The sequence below is a fragment of the Mustela lutreola genome, chromosome 8 (genome assembly GCF_030435805.1).
Source record: "Mustela lutreola isolate mMusLut2 chromosome 8, mMusLut2.pri, whole genome shotgun sequence".
Taxonomy (NCBI): Eukaryota; Metazoa; Chordata; class Mammalia; order Carnivora; family Mustelidae; genus Mustela; species Mustela lutreola.
In genome coordinates, this window is record NC_081297.1 from 78,592,065 (window position 1) to 78,616,504 (window position 24,440).

A 24,440-nucleotide genomic window follows, 5' to 3' on the forward strand; every position below is an offset into this window, starting at 1 on the left:
ATACTCCTGAGAGCAACTGTACAATGTACTGACTTTCAAAGTAATTGTGGAAGCTGAGCCATAAAACAAGTCTTAATACATTTTTAAGAAGTTAAAATCACACATAGAGTATCCTTTGATCATGAAAAAATTAAAGTTAAAAAAGATTTAAAAGATACCATTAACTGCCCTCCCCCCTTATACTGGGAGTTAGAATATATAATTCTAAAAGCTCATGGGTGAAAGAAGAATTACAAGGTAACTGGAAAGTATTTTGAATTAAAATACTGGGAAGTATTTTGAATTAAACCATGACGGAAGCACAATATACTACAATTTGTGGAATTCACTCCTACTTCCATCCCTTAGTCACCAGATCCAAATGCTCTAAATGTGATCCAAGTATCTAAATACAGGAAAAACTGGTCACTATGCAAAACACACACCACATCTTACAAGATGGTGCCACACCCCTAAGATATTGTCTCTCAGATGGTTCTTACAATGAGTCTCTATTAGGCCCTACCAACGTTCTGTAGGGCAAGTGCTTCTAGATCAGCATTTCTCTAACCTTTTTTTTTTAAATCCCCATCTCTGCCCCCCAAGGAAGCTTTTAAGATTTTTTTTTTCCCTCTAGTCATTGTAATATCTAAGGGTTTTTTTCCCTTTAGAACCAACTCTTTCCTCTTGTGGAGGCAATATTCCTCTCACTGAGAATGAATGTTCTATATAATATGGTAGAGAATACCCATTAATTCCACAGGCATAAGCTCCTTTCTATGCTCTTCTGCTGTAAAATGTGCTTCTTGGCCAAAAGGATGCTCCATGTTGTATACAATACCAATATGATAAATAATTCATTATGTAGGTTCGTAGGTGGGGTACTGGCAGAAGCACTGAGGATGGGAAATGCAAATCCAAAATAAATATCTATTTCAGCGAGAACAAACTGTCACATGCTCCATGATGGAAAGTACTGGTAATCATTCTTGGCCTCTGCAGGGATTAACTACCCTACCTTTGTAAGAGGTCCAGACAAAACAGGGTGCTAAATGGATACCGGTTAATCTCTTTTCTCAATTACCGCACTACTTTGCCGGTGGGCTTCTATATGAAGTGGGTTTGGTAGCAGGTATAGAAGTTTATTCATGGAATCGATAACCTGGCTTCTAACATCTGTCGAGGGCCCCGCCAATAATAGCAAAGGCCAACGTTGAACATTCAGTTAGAAAACCATGTCCCAGCAGATTGGTAATCCAACTGGTGGGAGGTTGATGAAAGTGACCCACCAAACGAACATTCCTATTCTTACTTTTCACCCCTCCTCCACATGCAAAAGCTGAAATCTTCCTGATTAAATCCTGAGATCAACACACTCTCAATTGCCTTATAACTTTTGACTGTGATTATTAAAAAAAAAAAGTTCCCAAATACTGATTTTTAAATTCATGCCTGGAAACCATGACTCTTGTGTGGTAAAGAAACAACTTTAATTCTATCGATATAAAAGAAAACATAAAGGGGTTTTGTTTTCCCATCTTTTCAAAATCCTAGAAACTAGAGATGTCTTAGAATTATACATGTTAAGCATAGTCAGATACAGTCTCAACTTCATCCCATGTTCTCCAGCTCATTCACAACGAACCCCACAAAATTCAATTCAATAATCCTACATCTTTGGTTCTTCATGTCATCAAGAATCTGTACATCCAAAATAATAAGTTTTCAAGCAAAAATCTAGTCTGTGACTGTAATTACCTTCTTTTTTTGGTTTAGAGATTCTTGAGTAATTAATGCTTTTGGATTCTTAATATCTGTTTTTGAATGTTCTTGAGCTCAGTAATATCTAGATTTTTTTTAAACTTAATGATAGTTGGTAAAAACAAGTTAAATCTGTTTTCTCCATATGGTCTGAGAATAGGTTAGGATAACCCACATTTATACTAGAATTCTGCCTTTTTTACCCCCGAATGATTCAGCTAAATACCTAAAGTGAAGTCTTAACATTAGGTAACAGAATGACCTTCTTAAAATAGCTGTAACCCAAAAGGCTGTTGTGTGAGAGCAAACGCAGAGAATTAATAAGGAGATCTGTACAAAGCATCTTGATCAATTTCTGAGGTGAAATGTATGATAAAGAATGGACCAAGGTCACTTTGCCTAATGTCCCTCCTGCTGAGAAAGTGTATGGCAGAACTGGGTCACTAGATCCCAAGGGAAATGGGAGTTCAAAGCAATTATCTAAATAATTTAGACAAGAAGGCACATTCGGGCTTGTCAAAGTCACCCATATGAACAGAAGGGGAATCTAAATATTTTGAATCCTGTTAGGAATTTGTTAAAGTATCTCTAGGATACACACACACTGATCCCAACCCATTACATAAAGGGAAAATTTTATCGCTGGAAAAAATAGGCTTATGTACATATATCACATTAAAGAAGCACTCAATTTTCTTTCTACTTTGCCCAATAGATAAGGCCTTTTACCTGCACAAGAGTAACAATAGTGTTCTTGTATTCTATTCATAGCATTTAGAGTTCTGTATTTCTAAAATAATTTTCTCACCCAGCAGCATGAGTTTTCATCCAGAAGGAAAAAAAAATCAGTGTAGCTGATATGGATACAAAACAGAGGAATAGAAAAGGAAACAGAATTACCCATACACTTCTGAGAAATAAAAAGACTTCGCAAGCTATAAAAAAATCATTTTATTCACAGGGTACATTTCCAAATTTTCTCCAAGTAAGGGAGGTAGAGAAATTGAGACTTACTGAACCTTCTCACTACCAGCCATAATTACAATGAACACACCAAAGAAAAAGACATGTTTTTACAGCAAATCTCCTCCTATGACATTGCATTTAGATACTGTAGAAACCAACTCAGCAGAACCAACATAGATACTCTTTTTTCAAGTCACACTATAAAAAGTATCAATTAAGGTTTTTTTCTTACCTGCTACATTTTACATGAAACTTCAAAAAAAAAAAAAATAGAAGAACAAATGAAGAGTATTGATTATCCCCCACACCGCCTGCCAGTGGAATTTAGCCTTATTAGGAAAAAGTAACTCCATATATACTTCAAAGGTGATTTCAATTTTATAGTCTAATCTAAAAAATCTTTTCCAGAATTATTGCATTATGGGACTGGTAGTCAAACTACACTGTATGAGAAAGAATATTTGAATTTCTCTATTTTTCTCTTACCTCCCATCTGCGAATTGGCTGAGAAACAGTTTGCACACATGTGGAATGATACAGAAGGTGCAATCATCCAGTTAAAGAGAACAATGGGAAACTTTTCATTCCTCAAAGCTTTTCAGACCAACTTTGCTGTGTGGTATCTAGAGTGCTAATGATGTTCCAGACTTTTAAAAAAATTAAAGAAGCTTTTCAGTGGAGCTGCTCCTTGTCCGTCTCTCCCCTCTCTCCCCTTCCCTCTAGTGTTTTCTGACTCTGATGTACCCCTGTGGCCATCAATCCCCACAAACTGTGGAATCCTGTATGTCGAGAGGGATGTCTGTAGTAACTTATAGATAGGAAAGCACAAAGAATTGGGACTTAAGAGTGGAAATAGAAACAAATTGTTTCCTTGCTTCCATGAATGCTAGTGTTTGCTGGAGAAACAAACATTTTTAATATAATCATTTTTAGTTTTCCTGTAGCTATCTAAGGAGCTCTCTATAAGAAAGTTCTACTACTTCAACAAAGGATATTTACATACCTTTATCAGACATCTCCAAGGCCTATATACTATTGTGCATTTATATAAAAGAGTCACATTCTCTACATTTATAAGAGTTCTTGCTGTTGGTAAAGATACAACTTGGAACAGACACAGCTATGCCTCTAAAGTGACTGGGGCACAGGAAGGAAATACAGAAGCAAGTGGGACCCAAGCTGGAAAAAGTTAAGGTACCCTCTGCCACCTCCACCTGCTCAGCCATTTTTCTCTTTTCAGTGGGCATAAATAATGCAAGGTGTGTGTGTGTGTGTGTGTGTGTGTGTGTGTGTGTGTGTGTATGTTTGCACTAGAACAGAGGGGAGAAAATGCATCTAAATCTTTGTAACTGTCACTTGGCATAGCATATGGTGACCATGTTTCAAAGGATCAAGTTCAAAGTGACACTTCCTACTATCGCTGCCTCACCATGCCAGATCTAAATAATAACCTTGTGCATGTGTCAAAGTAGAGATAAAAAGGGGCCATGGAAATAGCAGCGTTTGCATATCCCAGCTCAGACACCAAGGAAAGCATGACTTGGAGTTGGGGCAGAAGGGCCAAGTAGGTAAACTGGTGTGGCTCTTCCATTTTCTTCCCTAAGTATCTCACCATCTGGCTCTCACATTGCTTCCTCTAGTGTCTTTTCATCATGAGCCATAACAACGGCATAACAATTTATTTCCTTTAAAATGTTTTGAAAGGTTCTATTCTTGGGGCTGCACTCAAGGACAACAGCCCCTGTGCTCTGTGCTTAGCTTCATACTCAGATCCCTCCCAGGGGTCCTTCACAATTAAAATCCTAATTTTATCTTTCTCTTTTTCATTTTGCTTAAACCCTTTTTTATTACAATTTTCCATTTTGCTTATGGTACAGAGAAAAACAGACATATCTGGCTCCCAATTTTCTCTGCCCTGGATAAACTCATACCCCTTAGATGTTCATTGGTATCATGTGAAACATATGCTTTTAAAATGACAAATAACTGGGGGAAAATCTAATTATATAGAAGGAGAAAGAGACATGATCAATATATTTGAATATTATTCTATAAAACTCCCAAACAGCTTTGCATCATTGATTATATCCTACAGCTTTAATAGGAAAGCAAAATAAGAAAGGATTTTAGCACAATGCAGAGATCAGTAAGAACACAGAGGAGGTAGGCACAGAAATGACCATGAACAAAATAGAATTCCTCTCCTGTGCTTTAAAAAAGTTACAGCTGTGGGCTTTGATTATTGCATAAATGTTCACAGGTATTATATGTCAATTTATAAGTTATTTATTCCTTATTTGTTAGAGAAGAAATCAGTAATGTTGGCACCAGAAAGAAGAAAATCAGAAGGAGACAGAAACATGTCATTTTTCCTTATTGTGATGATGAGCAGAGGCTGTCTTATGTTTGAATGAGGTCTCCTTTCCTGACTTGTTTCGATCTTTCACCACTAGGAGGTATGTAAAAAATGCAAGAGACGCCTTGGCTGAGGTTAGAGTCAACAGTAACCATTTTCTGATGATACGGGAAAAAAAAGGCTATAGCAATTGTAGTTTCATGTAAGTCTCTTTCCACTTACAAGATAGGACTCTTACAGTGTTCAACCTAAATATTCTGCCCTCATATTTAGGAATCAAAAACAAATATTCTAGGCTTCCAGATTGTTTTGGATCAGTCTCCCAGCTTTTAAAGAGACTATATAAAAACTGATGGAACACAGTCCGCTCCAATGTGGAGATGAGGTCAACCCTGCCATGCAGTCAAAAATCTGTTTGCAAACTTTGACTCCCCCAAAACATAACTAGTCCCTAACTACCATGTCTAATTTTGATGGGAAGTCTTATCAACATCAACAGTCAATTAACACATACTTTGTATGTTATTTGTATTATATACTGTATTCTTACAATGAAGAAAGTCAGAGAAAAGAAAATGTTATTGAGAAAATCATAAGGCATATGAGGAAGTTGAGAGGCAACGTGGGGGGTTTGGGGGTTAGGAAAGGAATAAATGAAACAAGATGGGATCAGGAAGGAGACAAACCATAAGAGACTCTTACTGTCACAAAACAAACTGAGGGTTGCCAGGGGGAGGGGGGTAGGGATGGGGTGGCTGGGTTATGGACATTGGGGAAGGTATGTGCTGTGAACCTGGCGATTCACAGACCTGTACCCCTGGGACTAATAATACATTATATGTTAAAAAAATTAAAAATTAAAAAAAAAGAAAATCATAAGGAAAACACATTTACAGTACTTCACTACATTTATTAAAAAAAAATCCATATGTAAGTAGACCCGTGTAGTTCTCATCTGTGTCCTTCAAGGGTCAACTATATTTGCTATCTCCCTAGCTTCAAGAACTCAGAAAATTCATCTGAATGGGAAAAAAAGTTCAATTTTTAATCATCACTGACGGGGCCATAATTAGGTCAGGGTGACCAGAATTCTGTCACAGGACACCCAAATTTAGAGAGCACAAATTTAAGGGGAAAAAAATACTGTTTAAGGCAGTGTAAAATTTTAAGCTTCTCAGCAAGTTTTCACACTAAGCCCCCAGTCACAAGGCTACTAGCTTGACCCCACAGAGAGCCCAGCCTCCTGGTAGAGATAGAAATAGATAGTGCTGGAAAGTCAAGTCAAGGGCAGAGACTTCTCTGACCCTTCTGTACTCTGAGAGCTTGGGAGTAGGGTTTTCTCCTCCTTTCCACTTGCCTCATCCTCTCCCTGGCACAGAGACCCAAGTGGCTGGTTATATTTAATTAGTTACTACAGATTTTGCCAGAGGCTCAACCTAAGTTCTAGGTGCCTTGTAGTTGTTTACTGACTTCCTGATGTGCGCTCACTAAAAGTCATCAACTGAGAGTTGACCTCCACACTGGGAAGATAAAAATATAAAAAAGCATAGTGATGCTCTCAGTCCTTATGCCTCTGCATATCTGTCCTTGGGTTCTCACAAAAGTCTTTACAGCTCTTGATCCCTGGGACTCTATAAAGGGAGCAGAAACTATTACCTGGTTCTGGTGGGAACATTTTTGTACAACACAATCAGAATTCCCTAAAGTTTTTGGTGGACTGTGCTGTTTCTTACGTATTAGGTCCTTCCTAACAAGGATTTGTCCATTAAAAATTTCACAAAGCCACTATTTTTAAACATAAAAATTAAAATTATGGAGTCTTACTTTTCAAAGAAATAAAAAGCTGTATATAATACATTATAAAAACTGTGACAGTTGCTGACCAGAAGAAATGTTCTTGATATTTTTTTCTATTTCAGAATCAACTCTAACACTTCTGTAAAGCTTCTGAATAATTTAAGAATATATTTGTCAAATTCAGAATCCTGGGATTTCTTCCATTGTTTTCCACATAGATTGTGAAGTTATGTTGCCCACTGCTTCAGGTACAAGTTACGTATAACCTAAAATTAGTCTTGTAGCCAAGGGCATCAGACATCACAAAGCCAAACAGGTGTTGTCTGGGTATCTATCATTTGGGGTCCTTTGTATCATTTTGGAATATTTACCTTTTTAAATTAGAAGTGAACTATATAGAAACAAAATCCCATGGGCCCTCTTTAACTTCATGTCTTGGTTGCAGTTTAGATGTTTATATAAACTGTTGATCAAATACTCTACTTAAAGTATATGTATCCATTGTTCTCTTCCATACAAAAATCTTTCATACAAAAAATCACTTTTCTGTCTTAAAGAATGACCTAATCCTTCACCTATATTAATTTTACTCTAATGTAACTAAATTAAACAGAGGTCACCCTTACTTATGGTCCTGAGTGTCAAAGCAATTCTCAAACTGGGACTGAGGGAGCTGATAAAAGGTAAAAATCAAGTCAGGTACCCATGCCAGTTTCGTCACTCCCTCTTTTGTCCCCAGGGAGCAAACTAATTTTTGCCAATAAAAAGCAATTTCAAAATTAGACTGATATTAGAGGGTGACACACTTTCTTGGCAGATGCATTGAAGACAATGAAAAATTTTCTTACTGAGTATGTCTAGCATCACCTGAATATCTTCTGATCTAATCTTATGGATCATTAGTATTAACATGTCATTGACCAAATTTGGCAAAGTATGAGGCCCCATTCCAGATAAACAGAATAAAATAACAGGTGCTTTGAGTTCAAATAATTAACAGTAACAGAGTATTCCAGTCTCTTCTGCAAGATAATTCTGGAGAGAGTGTCACTTAGAAAACATATATTTCAATAAGGATAGATATGTATGACTTTATGCTACAACACACATGTGCATACACACACACACACACACACACATACACACACAAGGATAGTCACACTTCTAGTTTAGATACCTCTATCTAACCATGAAAAAGGAATATGTATGGCATATCTTTGAGTCAATATAAAATAATGCCATCTGTAATCTACTCTAAGAAACCATTCTCATTCAACTGTAGTCATATTCCAAATGATGTGAGCATGTATAGGTGTCCCTAAGTGAAGACAATTTGGAGGAATCAAAGCATTCTTTTGGTCTAATCCAGGGTTTATCAACCTTGACTCTATTAATATTTTAATATTAATTAAATATTCCTTCCCTGTGAGGGGCTGACCTCTCCAGTGTAGGGTGTTTAGTGGGATCCCTAGCCTCTGTCCCCTAGATGCCAGGAGCATTCTCCAAATCACAAAAATCAAAAATGTCTCTACACACTGCCGAATGTCACCGGATAGGAAAGGGGAACCACCCCAGCTGAGAAGTACTGGTCTAATTCAATATTATCATCTTAGGCGATTTCGTTCTGCCTTTCGGAAGCCACAAATTTATAGTCTGAAAATTGCACAATTCATTGTGTAAATCTATCCCAGAAATCATAACAAGATGTTCAATTTCCAAAGGGCAGCTTCAGTGGAACTGGGATGCATGGGCTTGATGGAGCTCTTTAGTTACATTTTAACAACTTCATCAGTTAAAATGCTATTTTTCAGGACATATGTTCTTCATTAGCACTTTTACATTTTTGATGAAGTGTATAGGTAAAAATATATCCCTTTTTATGGTAATTATTAACTAATAACAATGGCTTTAAAAAGGAAATAGGTTTAGGGTTTCATATCTATCCTGTATTCAACAGAGTTCACTCCTAGTACATTCTCATTACATTTTTGCTGCCATATAGATCAAAATAACAAATCAGTCCTGTACAGAATCAGTATTCTCAAATTCTTAACTCTCCAAGCATCTGTATAATATGTGTCATGTCAACCAGTCATTTTTAAACTGCTGATTTCTATAAGAACCTCAAAATTTAGTCTTACATAGAAATTGCTTATTCTGGTGGTGATACAGAATTTTTCCAAGGGCTCTGTTGTCTCAATGCTTTTAAATGAACCCACCAAAAACTGCCACCTGTTTTAATTGATATGGTAGACTAAGTTTCTACCATTAAAAATGAGCAGAACTTTTTGGCATAGTTTTCCTACATTTTGGTGACATTTAAACGAATAAAAATAGTGATTTCTAGTGTCTCCTTTTAGATTAAGGCATTCCAAAGAACAAAGACAGTGAAAGGTATCCTTTACCTTCCTTGCACACATAAACACACTTAACTGTTTATAATCTGTCAGGGGAGTTTGTTTGCAGTTTGTCGAAGCTTATATAAAAGCTTTCTAAGTGGCCTTACCTATTACTACCAAGGAAATCCACATCTGTGAATTCACATCCCTTTACTTGTATGAACCACATGTGTGTGACCATGCTCAACACAGGGTCCATTGAGATGTTAGGGAGAGTCAGAATGAGCAAAACAATTCCATTCATTTGGGGTAAGCATGTGGGGGTCACGCTGCTGTGAGCTTTATATGCAACAACAGGTGAGCTGGCTTGTCCTATGTCAAGGGGTAGTGAGTATTGGGTAGTGGGTGATTCAACTGTAGCTTTTCAACAATGATGACAGATTTTTCCAGACTCAGTCATGCGGGTACAGCTTTCGGAGTTGCGTGGGAATGAGTTTTGTTTAATTGTGTGTATGTGTGAGTATGTGTGTACATGAATATATACGTTTTATTTGTGTGCATGTATCCTGGAGTGAGTATACCATGGTAGACAGAAAAGGGATGTGCCTTCCAGTCTGTTTTGTGACTAAACTTTACATCATTGTGCTTTACTTTATCTGAGTATTAAATTATGAAGACAATTATGCCAATTTGCAAATAAATAATGCACTCACATTTGTAGTCCTTTTGCACTAAAATAACATAATAATACAAACAGCATTAAATAGCGCAGACCTAAAATTGAGTTTATGCCCTCAATTCTGAGGAGGGAAAGTGGCTCATGTTATCCAGACTATGAATCAACACAGTCTAAATTCAACAATGTTTCACATTGTCTAAGTAGACTTGACAGAAGGGGAGGAAGCAATTCTTAACATTTTTTTAAATGGAAGGAGACTAGAGTTAACATAGACTTGGTTCAACAAATCACAATAATTAGCTGTAGTGTTTTATATCTTTATTACTCAGTAAGGGATTTTTTTAAATCTACCTCATCACCCACTCACTGCCCCTAAATAGGGCAAAAATAAATAATCATTATTTAAAAACCTATTCTTCTAAGATATAAGATAGGTTTGATTGTTTGTTTGTTTCCCCTAAAGCCAGATTGTGTTGATAATCAGTAACACTTTGCCTGGCATTTCCTTTATTCTCCCTTGATTAATTCCTCAACTGCAGCAATTAGAGCTCTGTCTTGTGAACTGCATCTTCTAGATTTGAACCACCAAAATGTGCTTCACCAACATCACCTCATCAGCATGTTACTGGTTGAAAATCCACAATGTGCTACAAAATATTTCACAGGATGTTTAATTTCTTATTTGTCCTCCAAGACAACATCCAAAGTAGAGTTTCTCTTGGGTTTTTATAGTTGTTTTGTTTTTGTTTTGTCTTATTTTTCCAACTGGCCCATGTGAATCCATGGAATGACTTGACCTTTTGGAGTCATGTAGAAAACCTAACAAAAATACCCTGTCTCAGTTCTTTCTTTTTCCATGGTCCCTAGGAAGTGGGCTGGAGTGAAGTGTCTTCACATGGGTCTAGCTGCATTCTCAGTGCACCGATTTTATGAAGATACCAGAGCTGGAGAAATTCCTCTGGCATGGCATGGAAGCCAGAGAAGGGCAAGACGTTATCGTAATAGTGGTGGCTGATGGGCTGCTCATGCATATTCACAGAGAAGGGCCAGAAACCATAGATAGTGACCTCTTCACAGAGGCCCAGAGCCGCACTCACCAGAAAGAGTCCTGTGGACAGGCGCTTGGCATGGATTCCCCTACTTTTCCAGAACTTTCCAATGCTACGCAGAAAGTTGGGGTTGGCAAAGAGCACTGTTTGATTGGCACCAACATCTGACAGTGTGTAATAAACCCGGAGAGATGGCTCTGTTCCCGTCTTCATAGAGAAGGCAGGCATGTAGATGTAACTGTGGTTATAGATCTTCATGTTGTCCACAAAAGTCTTCCTGGACCACAGCAGATTCTGAAACCTATTATAGAGAAGAAGAGGCTCAGCTAAACCCTGAGAAAAGGAACTCATCACATTCCACTCTATTGTTCATCTGATGGTCCTGATAGTTCACATTATCTCAGGGGGAAAAAACGTGAAAGATGCTTCACTTATATTTAAAATCTTCCTTGAACTTACCAATTATTTCTCATCAAGTAGCTTGGCTTTCCCCAACCCCAACAGTCTTAAATTCAGGTTAAGAGTCCTTAATGAAATTCCCTTTGAACTAAAATGTACTGTACATTTTGTTCTCCCAGAATTATTTGCCTGGAATGTAAAAATGGTTTAATACTCATGAATTCACAAAGGTTGCTGATTGTTGGTTTGGATTTTTTTTTTAAAGATTTTTAAAAATTTATTCATCTGAGACAGTGAGAGCATGAGCAGGGGGGCTAGTAGCAGAGGGAGAGGGAGAAGCAGGCTCTCCACGGAGCTGGGAGCTCAATGTGGGGCTTGATCACTGGACCCCAGGATCATGACCTGAGCTGAAGGCAGACCCTTAACTGACTGAGCCATCCAGATGCCCCATTGGAGAGTATTTTGTTAAAAACTACTTGTGCAGGGGCACCTGGGTGGCTCAGTGGGTTAAAGCCTCTGCCTTCAGCTCAGGTCATGATCTCAGGGTCCTGGGATTGAGTCCCGCATCAGGCTCTCTGCTCAACAGGGAGCCTGCTTCCTCCTCTCTCTCTGCCTGCCTCTCTCCCTAATTGTGATCTCTGTCTATCAAATAAATAAATAAAATCTTAAAAAAAAAAAAAAACTTTGTGCAGTCTGATATAAGCACAGGACTGGTTTCTTCATCTGCGAATCAAAGGAACCACCTGGAAAACACTTCTTCCCATTGAAATTGTATGATCCTAGAAGTATTCAGATTATCTGATACTATATTCTAACTATAATATTACATGGAAAAAGAAGCACTTGTTACTATTATAAAATGACACTGACAGAGTTGCCCATTTTGCTCGCTCCAAAGAACTCTACTTCCCTATGTTCTTGCAGTTTGGATTCCATAAAAAGAGGATCTCCGCTTCAATGTATTCAACTAAAATTTGTGGTATACATCCTCCGTGTCAGGCACAGGGGAATTAAAAATGTAATGACCCAATTTTTGTTCTGAAGAAATTCAGGTCCAAGTGTGGAAACAAAATTGTAAATGAGTACCACATAATGTTCTAAATGCAACAGTTGATATCTGTATACAGTATTGTGGGAATACAGATGAAAAAATAACCCTGCCTTAGGAGAAGAGTGGAGCCTGAAAAAGCTTCAGAGAGGGGATGACACTTAAATACAGCTCCTCTGGAGGGACACACAGCAACTAAATGAGAAGAAACACTGGTCACAGGCTGGCGTGCACGGTGTCCTGGAACATTCACGAAGAAGAGCCACGGGAGGCAGGATGGGTGGAGGCAGTGACATGTTGCAAAAAGCATCGAGTTTCTCTAATTTGTTTGTGGGCTTCAGTCAGCAGTGATAGGGGAGACTCACAGACGCTATTTACATTACAAATATTTCCTCATCTGTTTAGTGGTCAGTCTGTGTCGAAAAGGTAACTGGTGATCTGGGGAAGGAAGAGGCTGGTAGCTTGGAGACCAGTGAGGAGGTTGCTGAGACAGATCAAGTATAAAAAGGAAAAAAAAACAAGGAACTACATTTAGGCTCTAGCAACTTTTATACTCTTTCACACCGGGCTGTCACCTGTCTCATGTTACGTACAGATGGAGAATAATGCATATAAGAATGGAACGGAGCCAAAACTTGCAGGGGAAAGTATGGCCTGACACGTTGGCATCATTCATCATAAATACGTGAAACTCAAACTCTGAATAAACAAATCTGCAGGGTTTTCTGTAGCAATTAGAGTCCTTAATTCTGCCTGCCAAGAAAGGTATGTTCCTTAAGCCCCACAGAGGGAAAACTGCTCCAGGTTTCTTAATTCTCAGATACTCCTTATACTCTCACCCACTATTCCAGCCACCTCTGTATGTGCATCTGTCCACATCTTTTTGCACTGGTGGTTTCTTTTTGGCTTATCTATTCATGGCCCTGGTGAAATTCTGCCTAAACATCAAGACTCAAGCTTCTCCTTCTAAAGCTCATTCCTTCCTTTCAACTTAACCTTTCAGAGGAGGCTTCTTGGAACTTCTCGGGATGAACTGATTCTACCCTCCAAGACTGTGTACTCCTTGAAGACAAGGGACAAGTCTTATTTGTCTTCTGATTTTTACAACTTAGCTCAGAATAGTTGTATGCTATATAAATGGAAAACTTTATTCAACTGAAAAAAGAAAATGAAATGAGATCAGCCAATGAATTATTAAAAATAGAAACGATTAATACATAATGAATATGGGCATGAAATAGGAAAATATACCAATAAAAATAGAAATCACAGAAATAAAGCACACTACAAATTACATACATGATAATAAAGGGAAAATCATTGAAATTTTAAACAGTTACTATCAAGCTAACTAACAATTTGAAAATTGGAAGGGGAATAAATTTATATTTAACAAGAAAATTTCAAAATAATTTCAAGATAAGTAAGATAAATACTTATAGTCTATATTACAAGAAAAACTAAAGAAAACAACTGCAAATTTATCAGCCACTTGCAAATTGTCTTTCTATAAAGGAAAATACTGCCAAAATTGATTACATGAAGATACAAAATTTCATTGCCATGAAAATAAGAAAACTAAAATAAAAAGGGAATGACTCTGAAAAGTATTCTCAACAAATATAAAAATAGAAGCTCAATACTGATAACATTAAAGAGTCTAAATATATTGATATAATGATATGAAAATGGACAAAAGACACAGATAAGGGACAAAACTGTTTTTGCAAGTAATAAAAAATGTTAAATGTTTGTTTTCAGAATGCCATTAAAGATGCAAATGGAACAGAAAAAAGAAAGGTAACAGTTCAGTTCTCCCCTCTTCCAGCAAATGTCTAGAAGTGAAAGAAAAAATATTTTTAAAGATCTACATCTACCCTAAAAAAAAGAAAAGAAGGGAAACCCTCAATGAATCCCCAACTCTGTTTACCTCTGAAAAACAGAATGCTTTCAGAAAGAAATCAGAATATAAGCTAATTTGCTGAGCACTGCTCTAGAATGTAGCAGTGCCATATGCCTAAAGGCAGAGGGTACTGAGAAGCTAGTCGTCTTGTAACAATCAACAAGGCAATTGTTTACATTATGCGTCAGGAGAGACATCCAAGTGGACTGAACCCTAAAATCCTGCACTTGTCAATTATCACTCTGGTTAGCAGGGAGAGAGTATCAGCTTCTACAGAGGAACAGTGACTGTGTGCCCAGAAGTGGCCCAGCTGTAGGGAAATTGAGATTCTTTTCAACTTGCACAATATTGGGAGCCAAGCTTATAATTCCCAAATACAATACTGACACTGGCCCAAGAGAAAAGACACCATATAGATAATGACATTTGGGGGCCACCCAAAAGAAAGCCACTTGTTACCTTCTCAACCAAAATTAAAGCCTAGTCTGCACAGAGCTTCCAGTTGGTAAACAAGAACAGAGAGCCAAGATCAGAAGATATCAAAGGAAAGCCTCCACCAGGAGAGTCAGAGAACAAAATTGAAGAATAAAGAACTCAATGTTATTCAAGGGCCAGAAGAAAACTCTTAAAATCTGTAATTAGCTTGTTTAGAAATATTAATAGTTTACTTGATCCACTGATAAAACTAGGATGCCATAAAAAGAAAAAGAACATTTAGGTAACAAGAAACAGCTTTTGTCGATTTAAGATAATTGATGGATTCTGGTAAAGGAAATCTCCAGGAAAAGAGCTGCAAAACATGCCTAGAAACCTATCAAGCAGATTTTAGTGAAAGGGCAAGGGCGCTTCCTGGAGAGTTGTCTCAACAACAACAAAAAGTGCCTCTGATAGACGCCTCTGATAGATGTTGACAGCAATGAAAGAAAATTCACAGCTCTAACTGGAGTCTGAAGATGAATTAGTGACTATTGCATGGAAATATTTGCTCTGGGCAAAATGTATTTGCTCTGGGCAAAAATGAAGAGGGAAAAAAATTGAGTTTGAACAGGATATCAAATACTCAAAAATAGATTTTTTTTGTCTTAGATGTGAATTATTATGTAGACAATAAGGTAAGAACTATTAATTTAATTGTGATATATCTTAATTGAGAAGCTACGAAAGGGTAAGTGTGTATGGAGGAGTGCTGAGTGGCACTTTAAGAGAAAAAAACCTTTATATTTCTGTAAGAAATCAATAGATAAACTGAAAAGTTTAAAACTGTAATTAAGCATGCTGCTTTACAATGCAACAAGAGAAAAATCATCTAGAGAATTTGAACATTTTGGAACATTACTTGGGGGAATGTGAGATAAGAGTTTGCTTCTTGCCATTTTAAGCTTTGCCAAACTACTTGATTTTCAAAGTGTATATAGCAAAAACTGATTAAAATTTAGATATTCATAGAGAGTCTTCAAATAAAAAGTTTATTATTTTTAAACACAAAAATTTCTAAAAAGGATCACACATCACAAAATACATATATATATTATTTATAAATATATATGTATATATATAAATAATGTATTAGAACAATTATACAGGTCATAACACCTGATCTAAAATGAAAAGTCAACAATCCAAAGATACACACATGGCAATGAAAATTTTTTTTAAAGATTTTACTTCTTTATTTTTGAAGGAAAGAGAGCGGGGGGAGAGAGAGAGAGAGAAGAGAGAGAGAGCAGAGGGAGAAGCAGACTCCCTGCTGACCAGGAAGCCCAATGTGGGACTCAATCCCAGGACCCTGGGATCGTGACCTGACTAGAAGGCAGATGCTTAACCAACTGAGCCACCCAGGTGTCCTGAAAAAAAATATTTTAAGTGTATTTCAAGTACGTTGTTAAGGGGGAATCTCTCAGTATTTGCAGATGATATAATTACCTGTCTAGAATATGTATAAGAGAAGCAATTGGAAAATGATTTGTTGGAACTAATAATGACATAGAAAAGCATAGTTTTTAAAAATCCATAGCTAAACCAGACATAGATAAGAACTTCCTCAACTTGATAAAGAATAGTTACCAAAAAATCTACACCAAGCAACATACTTTATGGTGAGAAACTTGAAACTTACCTATTATGATCAATAATAAGTCAAGGATATTCCCTCTCACAACTACTTTTCAACATTATACTGGAAGTCACTGCTAATACAACTAGACAAGAAAATGAAATAAAGTTTGGAAAGGAATACATAAAACTATCTTTGCAAATATAGTCATTGTCACACAATATCTATGTAGAAAATCTGAAAGAATTTTAAAAAAAGTTTTCTGGAACTAGTAAGCAATTACAGCAAGGTGGTAGGATATAAGATTACTATATCAAGTCAATTGCTTTCCTAAATATAAGCAATAAGCAAGCAGAATTTGAAATAAAAAATACAAGGTGCTTGGGTGGCTCTGTTGGTTAAGCATCTGCCTTTGGCTCAGGTCATGATCCCAGGTCCTGGGATCGAATCCCACATTGGGCTCCATGCTCAGTGGGGGAACCTGCTTCTCCCTCTCCTTCTGCTGCTTCCCCTGCTTGTGTGCACATTCTCTCTGTGTCAAATAAATAAAATCTTAAAAAAAAAGAAAATAAATAAAATGTAATTTATATTAGCAAACCTCAAATATGAAATACTTAGCTATAAATCTAACAAAATATGTATAAGACCTATGTGAGGAACATTAGAAAACTCTGAAGAATGAAATCAAGGAACTAAATAAATGAGATTTTGAGAGATACTACATGTTCATGGACAGAAAGCCTCAATATTGTTAAGATGCTAGGTCTTCCCAACATGATCTATAGATTCAATGCAACCCCATTCAAAATCATAGAAGTTTATTTTATGTATGTCAACAAACTAATTCTGAAATTCACGTGGAGAAGAAAAAGATGTAGAATGGCCAATATAATATTGAAGGAGAAGAACAAACTTGGAGGACTGGCTCTACCCAACTTTAAGATTTACTATAAAGCTAGAGTAATCAAGATAATGTGGTATTGGCAAGAGAATAGACACATCAGTGGAAGAGAATAGAAAACCCAGAAATGACCCACATAAATATAGTCAGTTCATCTTTGACCAAGGAGCAAAGGCAATACAACGGAACAAAGATAATGTTTTTTAAAAATGGGTGTTGAAACAAGTGGATATCCACAGGAAAAAAGTTGAATCTAGGCAGAGAATTGATAGCCTTCACAAAAATTAACTCAAAATGGATCATAAATGTAAAATGCAAAACTATAAAACTCCCATAAGATAAATAATGAGAGAACCTAGGTGACCTTGGCTGTGGCAATAATAGTTTATATATACAATCAAAGGTATAATCCATGAACTATACAATTGATAAACTGGAATCCATTAAAATTAAAAACATTTCTGTGAAAGACAATATCAAGAGAACAAGAAGGCAAACTGCATCCTGGGAGAATTATGTACCCAAAAGACACAGCTGATAAAGAACTATTATCCAAACTATACAAAGAACTCTTTAAATTCAATGATAAGAAAACAAATAACTCAATTTAAAAATGGGCTAAAGACTTCAACAGACACCTCACCAGATGTCAAGTAAGTCTATGAAAGATGCTTCACATTGTATATCATCAGGGAAATGCAAATTAAAACAACAATGAGGTGCCATTACTAGACATCTATGACAATGGCCAAAATCTAGAGCTCTGCCAAAACTGAATGCCTGTAAGGAAGTGGAGCAACAGAAACTCTCATTCATTGCTGGTGGGAACGCAAAATGGTATAGTCACTATGGGAGACAGTTTAATGGTTCTCACAAAATTAAACACTCCTTTGTGATCTAGCAATCCTGCTCCTTTGTATCTTCCCAAAGGCATCAAAAACTTACATCCACGCAGAAACCTGCACAAACATGTTTATAGCTGCTGTATTCAAAACTGCCAAAACTTGGAAGAAACCAAGATGATTTGCTAAGGTGAATGGATAAAGAAAATGTATTATATCCATATAATGGAATATTATTCAGCACTAAAAAGAAATGACTGGGGGAGGAGTCAAGATGGCAGAGAAGTAGCAGGCCGAGACTACTTCAGCTAGCCGGAGATCAGCTAGATAGCTTATCTAAAGATTGCAAACACCTGAAAATCCATCGGCAGATCGAAGAGAAGAAGAACAGCAATTCTGGAAACAGAAAACAACCATTTTCTGAAAGGTAGGACCGGCGGAGAAGTGAATCCAAAGCGACGGGAAGATAGACCCCGGGGGGAGGGGCCGGCTCCCGGCAAGCGGCGGAGCAACCGCGCACAAAATCAGGACTTTTAAAAGTCTGTTCCGCTGAGGGACATCGCTCCAGAGGCTACCCGGGGCAAAGCCCACACGGGGTCAGCGTGGCCTCAGGTCCCGCAGGGTCACAGAAGGATCGGGGGTGTCTGAGTGTCGCAGAGCTTGCGGGTATTGGAACGGGAAAGCCGGCTACAGAGACAGAGCCAACAGTAAGCTCGCAGCTCGGGGTGACCTTGAACCGGTCGCAGGCTCGGTGAGCTCGGAGCGCGGCCGGAGGTCAGGCAGACGGGAGTAACTGGGCGCGGTTCTCTGAGCGCGCACTGAGGAGTGCGGCCCTGGGCTCTCGGCTCCTCCGGGCCGGAGACCAGGAGGCCGCCATTTGTATTCCCGTCCTCCGGAACTCTACAGAAAGCGCTTAGGGAACAAAAGCTCCTGAAAGCAAACCCAAGCGGATTACTCACCCCGGGCCCCGGGTAAGGGCGGTGCAATTCCGCCTGGGGCAAAGACACTTGAGAATCACTACAACAGGCCCCGCCCCCAGAAGATCAACAAGAAATCCAGTCGAGACCAAGTTCACCTACCAAAGAGTGCGGTTTCAATACCAAGGAGAGCAGCAGAATTCTAGAGGAGGAGAAAGCAAAGCACGGAACTCATGGCTTTTGCCCTGTGATTTTTTTTAGTCTTGCGGTTAATTTAATTTTTTTCTTTTTCATTTTTTGTTTTTTTTTCTCGCCTTCGGGTAAAATTTTTTTTTTTAACTGTTACCTTTTTCTTTTTTAACGATTTTTTACTAGTTTATCTAATACATATATTTTTTCTTTTTTTATATTTTTCTTAGGTGTTTTCTTTTTTTAAAATTCTTTTCTTTTTTTTTCTTTCTTTTTTCTTTTTTTTTTTTTCTTTTTTTATCTTTCTTCCTTTTTTTTTTTTTTTTTTTTTTTTTTAAAGATTTTATTTATTTATTTGACAGAGAGAGATCACAAGTAGGCAGAGAGGCAGGCAGAGAGAGAGAGAGAGGAGGAAGCAGGCTCCCCACTGAGCAGAGAGCCTGATGCGGGACTCGATCCCAGGACCCTGAGATCATGACCTGAGCCGAAGGCAGCGGCTTAACCCACTGAGCCACCCAGGCGCCCTCTTTCTTCCTTTTTGAAGCTCTTTTTATCCCCTTTCTCCCCCCTCACGATTTGGGATCTCTTCTAATTTGGTTAAAGCATATTTTCCTGGGGTTGTTGCCACCCTTTTAGTATTTTACTTGCCCCCTCATATACTCTTCTCTGGACAAAATGACAAGACGTAAAAATTCAACACAAAAAAAAGAACAAGAGGCAGTACCGAAGGCTAGGGACCTAATCAATACAGACATTGGTAATATGTCAGATCTAGACTTCAGAATGACAATTCTCAAGGTTTTAGCCAGGCTCGAAAAAGGCATGGAAGATATTAGAGAAACCCTCTTGAGAGATATAAAAGCCCTTTCTGGAGAAATAAAAGAACTAAAATCTAACCAAGTTGAAATCAAAAAAGCTATTAATGAGGTGCAATCAAAAATGGAGGCTCTCACTGCTAGGATAAATGAGGCAGAAGAAAGAATTAGTGATATAGAAGACCAAATGACAGAGAATAAAGAAGCTGAGCAAAAGAGGGACAAACAGCTACTGGACCACGAGGGGAGAATTCGAGAGATAAGTGACACCATAAGACGAAACAACATTAGAATAATTGGGATTCCAGAAGAAGAAGAAAGAGAGAGGGGAGCAGAAGGTATACTAGAGAGAATTATTGGGGAGAATTTCCCCAATATGGCAAAGGGAATGAGCATCAAAATTCAGGAGGTTCAGAGAACACCCCTCAAAATCAATAAGAATAGGCCCACACCCCGTCACCTAATAGTAAAATTTACAAGTCTCAGTGACAAAGAGAAAATCCTGAAAGCAGCCCGGGAAAAGAAGTCTGTAACATACAATGGTAAAAATATTAGATTGGCAGCTGACTTATCCACAGAGACCTGGCAGGCCAGAAAGAACTGGCATGATATTTTCAGAGCACTAAATGAGAAAAACATGCAGCCAAGAATACTATATCCAGCTAGGCTATCATTGAAAATAGAAGGAGAGATTAAAAGCTTTCAGGACAAACAACAACTGAAAGAATTTGCAAACACCAAACCAGCTCTACAGGAAATCTTGAAAGGGGTCCTCTAAGCAAAGAGAGAGCCTACAAGTGGTAGATCAGAAAGGAACAGAGACCATATACAGTAACAGTCACCTTACAGGCAAAACAATGGCACTAAATTCATATCTCTCAATAGTTACCCTGAATGTGAATGGGCTAAATGCCCCTGTCAAAAGACACAGGGTATCAGAATGGATAAAAAAACAAAACCCATCTATATGTTGCCTCCAAGAAACTCATTTAAGCCCGAAGACACCTCCAGATTTAAAGTGAGGGGGTGGAAAAGAATTTACCATGCTAATGGACATCAGAAGAAAGCAGGAGTGGCAATCCTTATATCAGATCAATTAGATTTTAAGCCAAAGACCATAATAAGAGATGAGGAAGGACACTATATCATACTCAAAGGGTCTGTCCAACAAGAAGATTTAACAATTTTAAATATCTATGCCCCCAACGTGGGAGCAGCCAACTATATAAACCAATTAATAACAAAATCAAAGAAACACATCAACAATAATACAATAATAGTAGGGGACTTTAACACTCCCCTCACTGAAATGGACAGATCATCCAAGCAAAAGATCAGCAAGGAAATAAAGGCCTTAAACGACACACTGGACCAGATGGACATTACAGATATATTCAGAACATTTCATCCCAAAGCAACAGAATACACATTCTTCTCTAGTGCACATGGAACATTCTCCAGAATAGATCACATCCTGGGTCCTAAATCAGGACTCAACCGGTATCAAAAGATTGGGATCATTCCCTGCATATTTTCAGACCACAATACTCTAAAGCTAGAACTCAACCACAAAAGGAGTTTGAAAAGAACCAAAATACATGGAGACTAAACAGTATCCTTCTAAAGAATGAATGGGTCAACCGGGAAATTAAAGAAGAATTGAAAAAAATCATGGAAACAAATGATAATGAAAATACAACGGTTCAAAATCTGTGGGACACAACAAAGGCAGTCCTGAGAGGAAAATATATAGCGGTACAAGCCTTTCTCAAGAAACAAGAAAGGTCTCAGGTACACAATCTAACCCTACACCTAAAGGAGCTGGAGAAAGAACAAGAAAGAAACCCTAAGCCTAGCAGGAGAAGAGAAATCATAAAGATCAGAGCAGAAATCAATGAAATAGAAACCAAAAAAACAATAGAACAAATCAACGAAAGTAGGAGCTGGTTCTTTGAAAGAATTAATAAAATTGATAAACCCCTGGCCAGACTTATCAAAAAGAAAAGAGAAAGGACCCAAATAAATAAAATCATGAATGAAAGAGGAGAGATCACAACTAACACCAAAGAAATACAAACTATTATAAGAACATACTATGAGCAACTCTACGGCAATAAATTTGACGATCTGGAAGAAATGGATGCATTCCTAGAAACATATAAACTACCACAACTGAACCAGGAAGAAATAGAAAGCCTGAACAGACCCATAACCAGTAAGGAGATTGAAACAGTCATTAAAAATCTCCAAACAAACAAAAGCCCAGGGCCAGACGGCTTCCCGGGGGAATTCTACCAAACATTTAAAGAAGAACTAATTCCTATTCTCCTGAAACTGTTCCAAAAAATAGAAATGGAAGGAAAACTTCCAAACTCATTTTATGAGGCCAGCATCACCTTGATCCCAAAACCAGACAAGGATCCCACCAAAAAAGAGAGCTATAGACCGATATCCTTGATGAACACAGATGCGAAAATACTCAACAAAATACTAGCCAATAGGATTCAACAGTACATTAAAAAGATTATTCACCACGACCAAGTGGGATTTATTCCAGGGCTGCAAGGTTGGTTCAATATCCGCAAATCAGTCAATGTGATACAACACATCAATAAAAGTAAGAACAAGAACCATATGATACTCTCAATAGATGCTGAAAAAGCATTTGACAAAGTACAGCATCCCTTCCTGATCAAAACTCTTCAAAGTGTAGGGATAGAGGGCACATACCTCAATATCATCAAAGCCATCTATGAAAAACCCACCGCAAATATCATTCTCAATGGAGAAAAACTGAAAGCTTTTCCACTAAGGTCAGGAACACGGCAGGGATGTCCATCATCACCACTGCTATTCAACATAGTACTAGAGGTCCTAGCCTCAGCAATCAGACAACAAAAGGAAATTAAAGGCATCCAAATCGGCAAAGAAGAAGTCAAATTATCACTCTTCGCAGATGATATGATACTCTATGTGGAAAACCCAAAAGACTCCACTCCAAAACTGCTAGAACTTATACAGGAATTCAGTAAAGTGTCAGGATATAAAATCAATGCACAGAAATCAGTTGCATTTCTCTACACCAACAGCAAGACAGAAGAAAGGGAAATTAAGGAGTCAATCCCATTTACAATTGCACCCAAAACCATAAGATACCTAGGAATAAACCTAACCAAAGAGACACAGAATCTTTACTCAGAAAACTATAAAGTACTCATGAAAGAAATTGAGGAAGACACAAAGAAATGGAAAAATGTTCCATGCTCCTGGATTGGAAGAATAAATATTGTGAAAATGTCTATGCTACCTAAAGCAATCTATACATTTAATGCAATTCCTATCAAAGTACCATCCATCTTTTTCAAAGAAATGGAACAAATAATGCTAAAATTTATATGGAACCAGAAAAGACCTCGAATAGCTAAAGGAATATTGAAAAAGAAAGCCAACGTTGGTGGCATCACAATCCCGGACTTCAAGCTCTATTACAAAGCTGTCATCATCAAGACAGCATGGTACTGGCACAAAAACAGACCCATAGATCAATGGAACAGAATAGAGAGCCCAGAAATAGACTCTCAACTCTATGGTCAACTAATCTTCAACAAAGCAGGAAAGAATGTCCAATGGAAAAAAGACAGTCTCTTCAATAAATGGTGCTGGGAAAATTGGACAGCCACATGCAGAAAAATGAAATTGGACCATTTCCTTACACCACACACAAAAATAGACTCAAAATGGATGAAGGACCTCAATGTGCGAAAGGAATCCATCAAAATCCTTGAGGAGAACACAGGCAGCAACCTCTTTGACCTCAGCCGCAGCAACATCTTCCTAGGAACAACGCCAAAGGCAAGGGAAGCAAGGGCAAAAATGAACTATTGGGACTTCATCAAGATCAAAAGCTTTTGCACAGCAAAGGAAACAGTTCACAAAATCAAAAGACAACTGACAGAATGGGAGAAGATATTTGCAAACGACATATCAGATAAAGGACTAGTGTCCAGAATCTATAAAGAACTTAGCAAACTCAACACCCAAAGAACAAATAATCCAATCAAGAAATGGGCAGAGGACATGAGCAGACATTTCTGCAAAGAAGACATCCAGATGGCCAACAGACACATGAAAAAGTGCTCCATATCACTCGGCATCAGGGAAATACAAATCAAAACCACAATGCGATATCACCTCACACCAGTCAGAATGGCTAAAATCAACAAGTCAGGAAATGACAGATGCTGGCGAGGATGCGGAGAAAGGGGAACCCTCCTACACTGTTGGTGGGAATGCAAGCTGGTGCAACCTCTCTGGAAAACAGCATGGAGGTTCCTCAAAATGTTGAAAATAGAACTGCCCTATGACCCAGCAACTGCACTATTGGGCATTTACCCTAAAGATACAAACGTAGTGATCCAAAGGGGCACGTGTACTCGAATGTTTATAG

At 37.9% G+C, this 24,440-nt stretch overlaps 1 protein-coding gene across 2 annotated transcripts in view; it reads right to left on the reverse strand.

Moving 5' to 3' along the window:
- Positions 1-2,676: 2,676 nt before the first annotated feature.
- ST8SIA1 (ST8 alpha-N-acetyl-neuraminide alpha-2,8-sialyltransferase 1) overlaps positions 2,677-24,440 on the reverse strand; it is a 159,882-nt gene continuing 138,118 nt past the window's right edge. For both annotated transcript variants that reach the window (XM_059185731.1, XM_059185732.1), the window contains one exon: positions 2,677-11,227. In XM_059185731.1, coding sequence (XP_059041714.1) covers positions 10,741-11,227 — 487 coding nt within the window. In that variant the 3' untranslated portion in view covers positions 2,677-10,740. The remainder of the gene's footprint in view (positions 11,228-24,440) is intronic.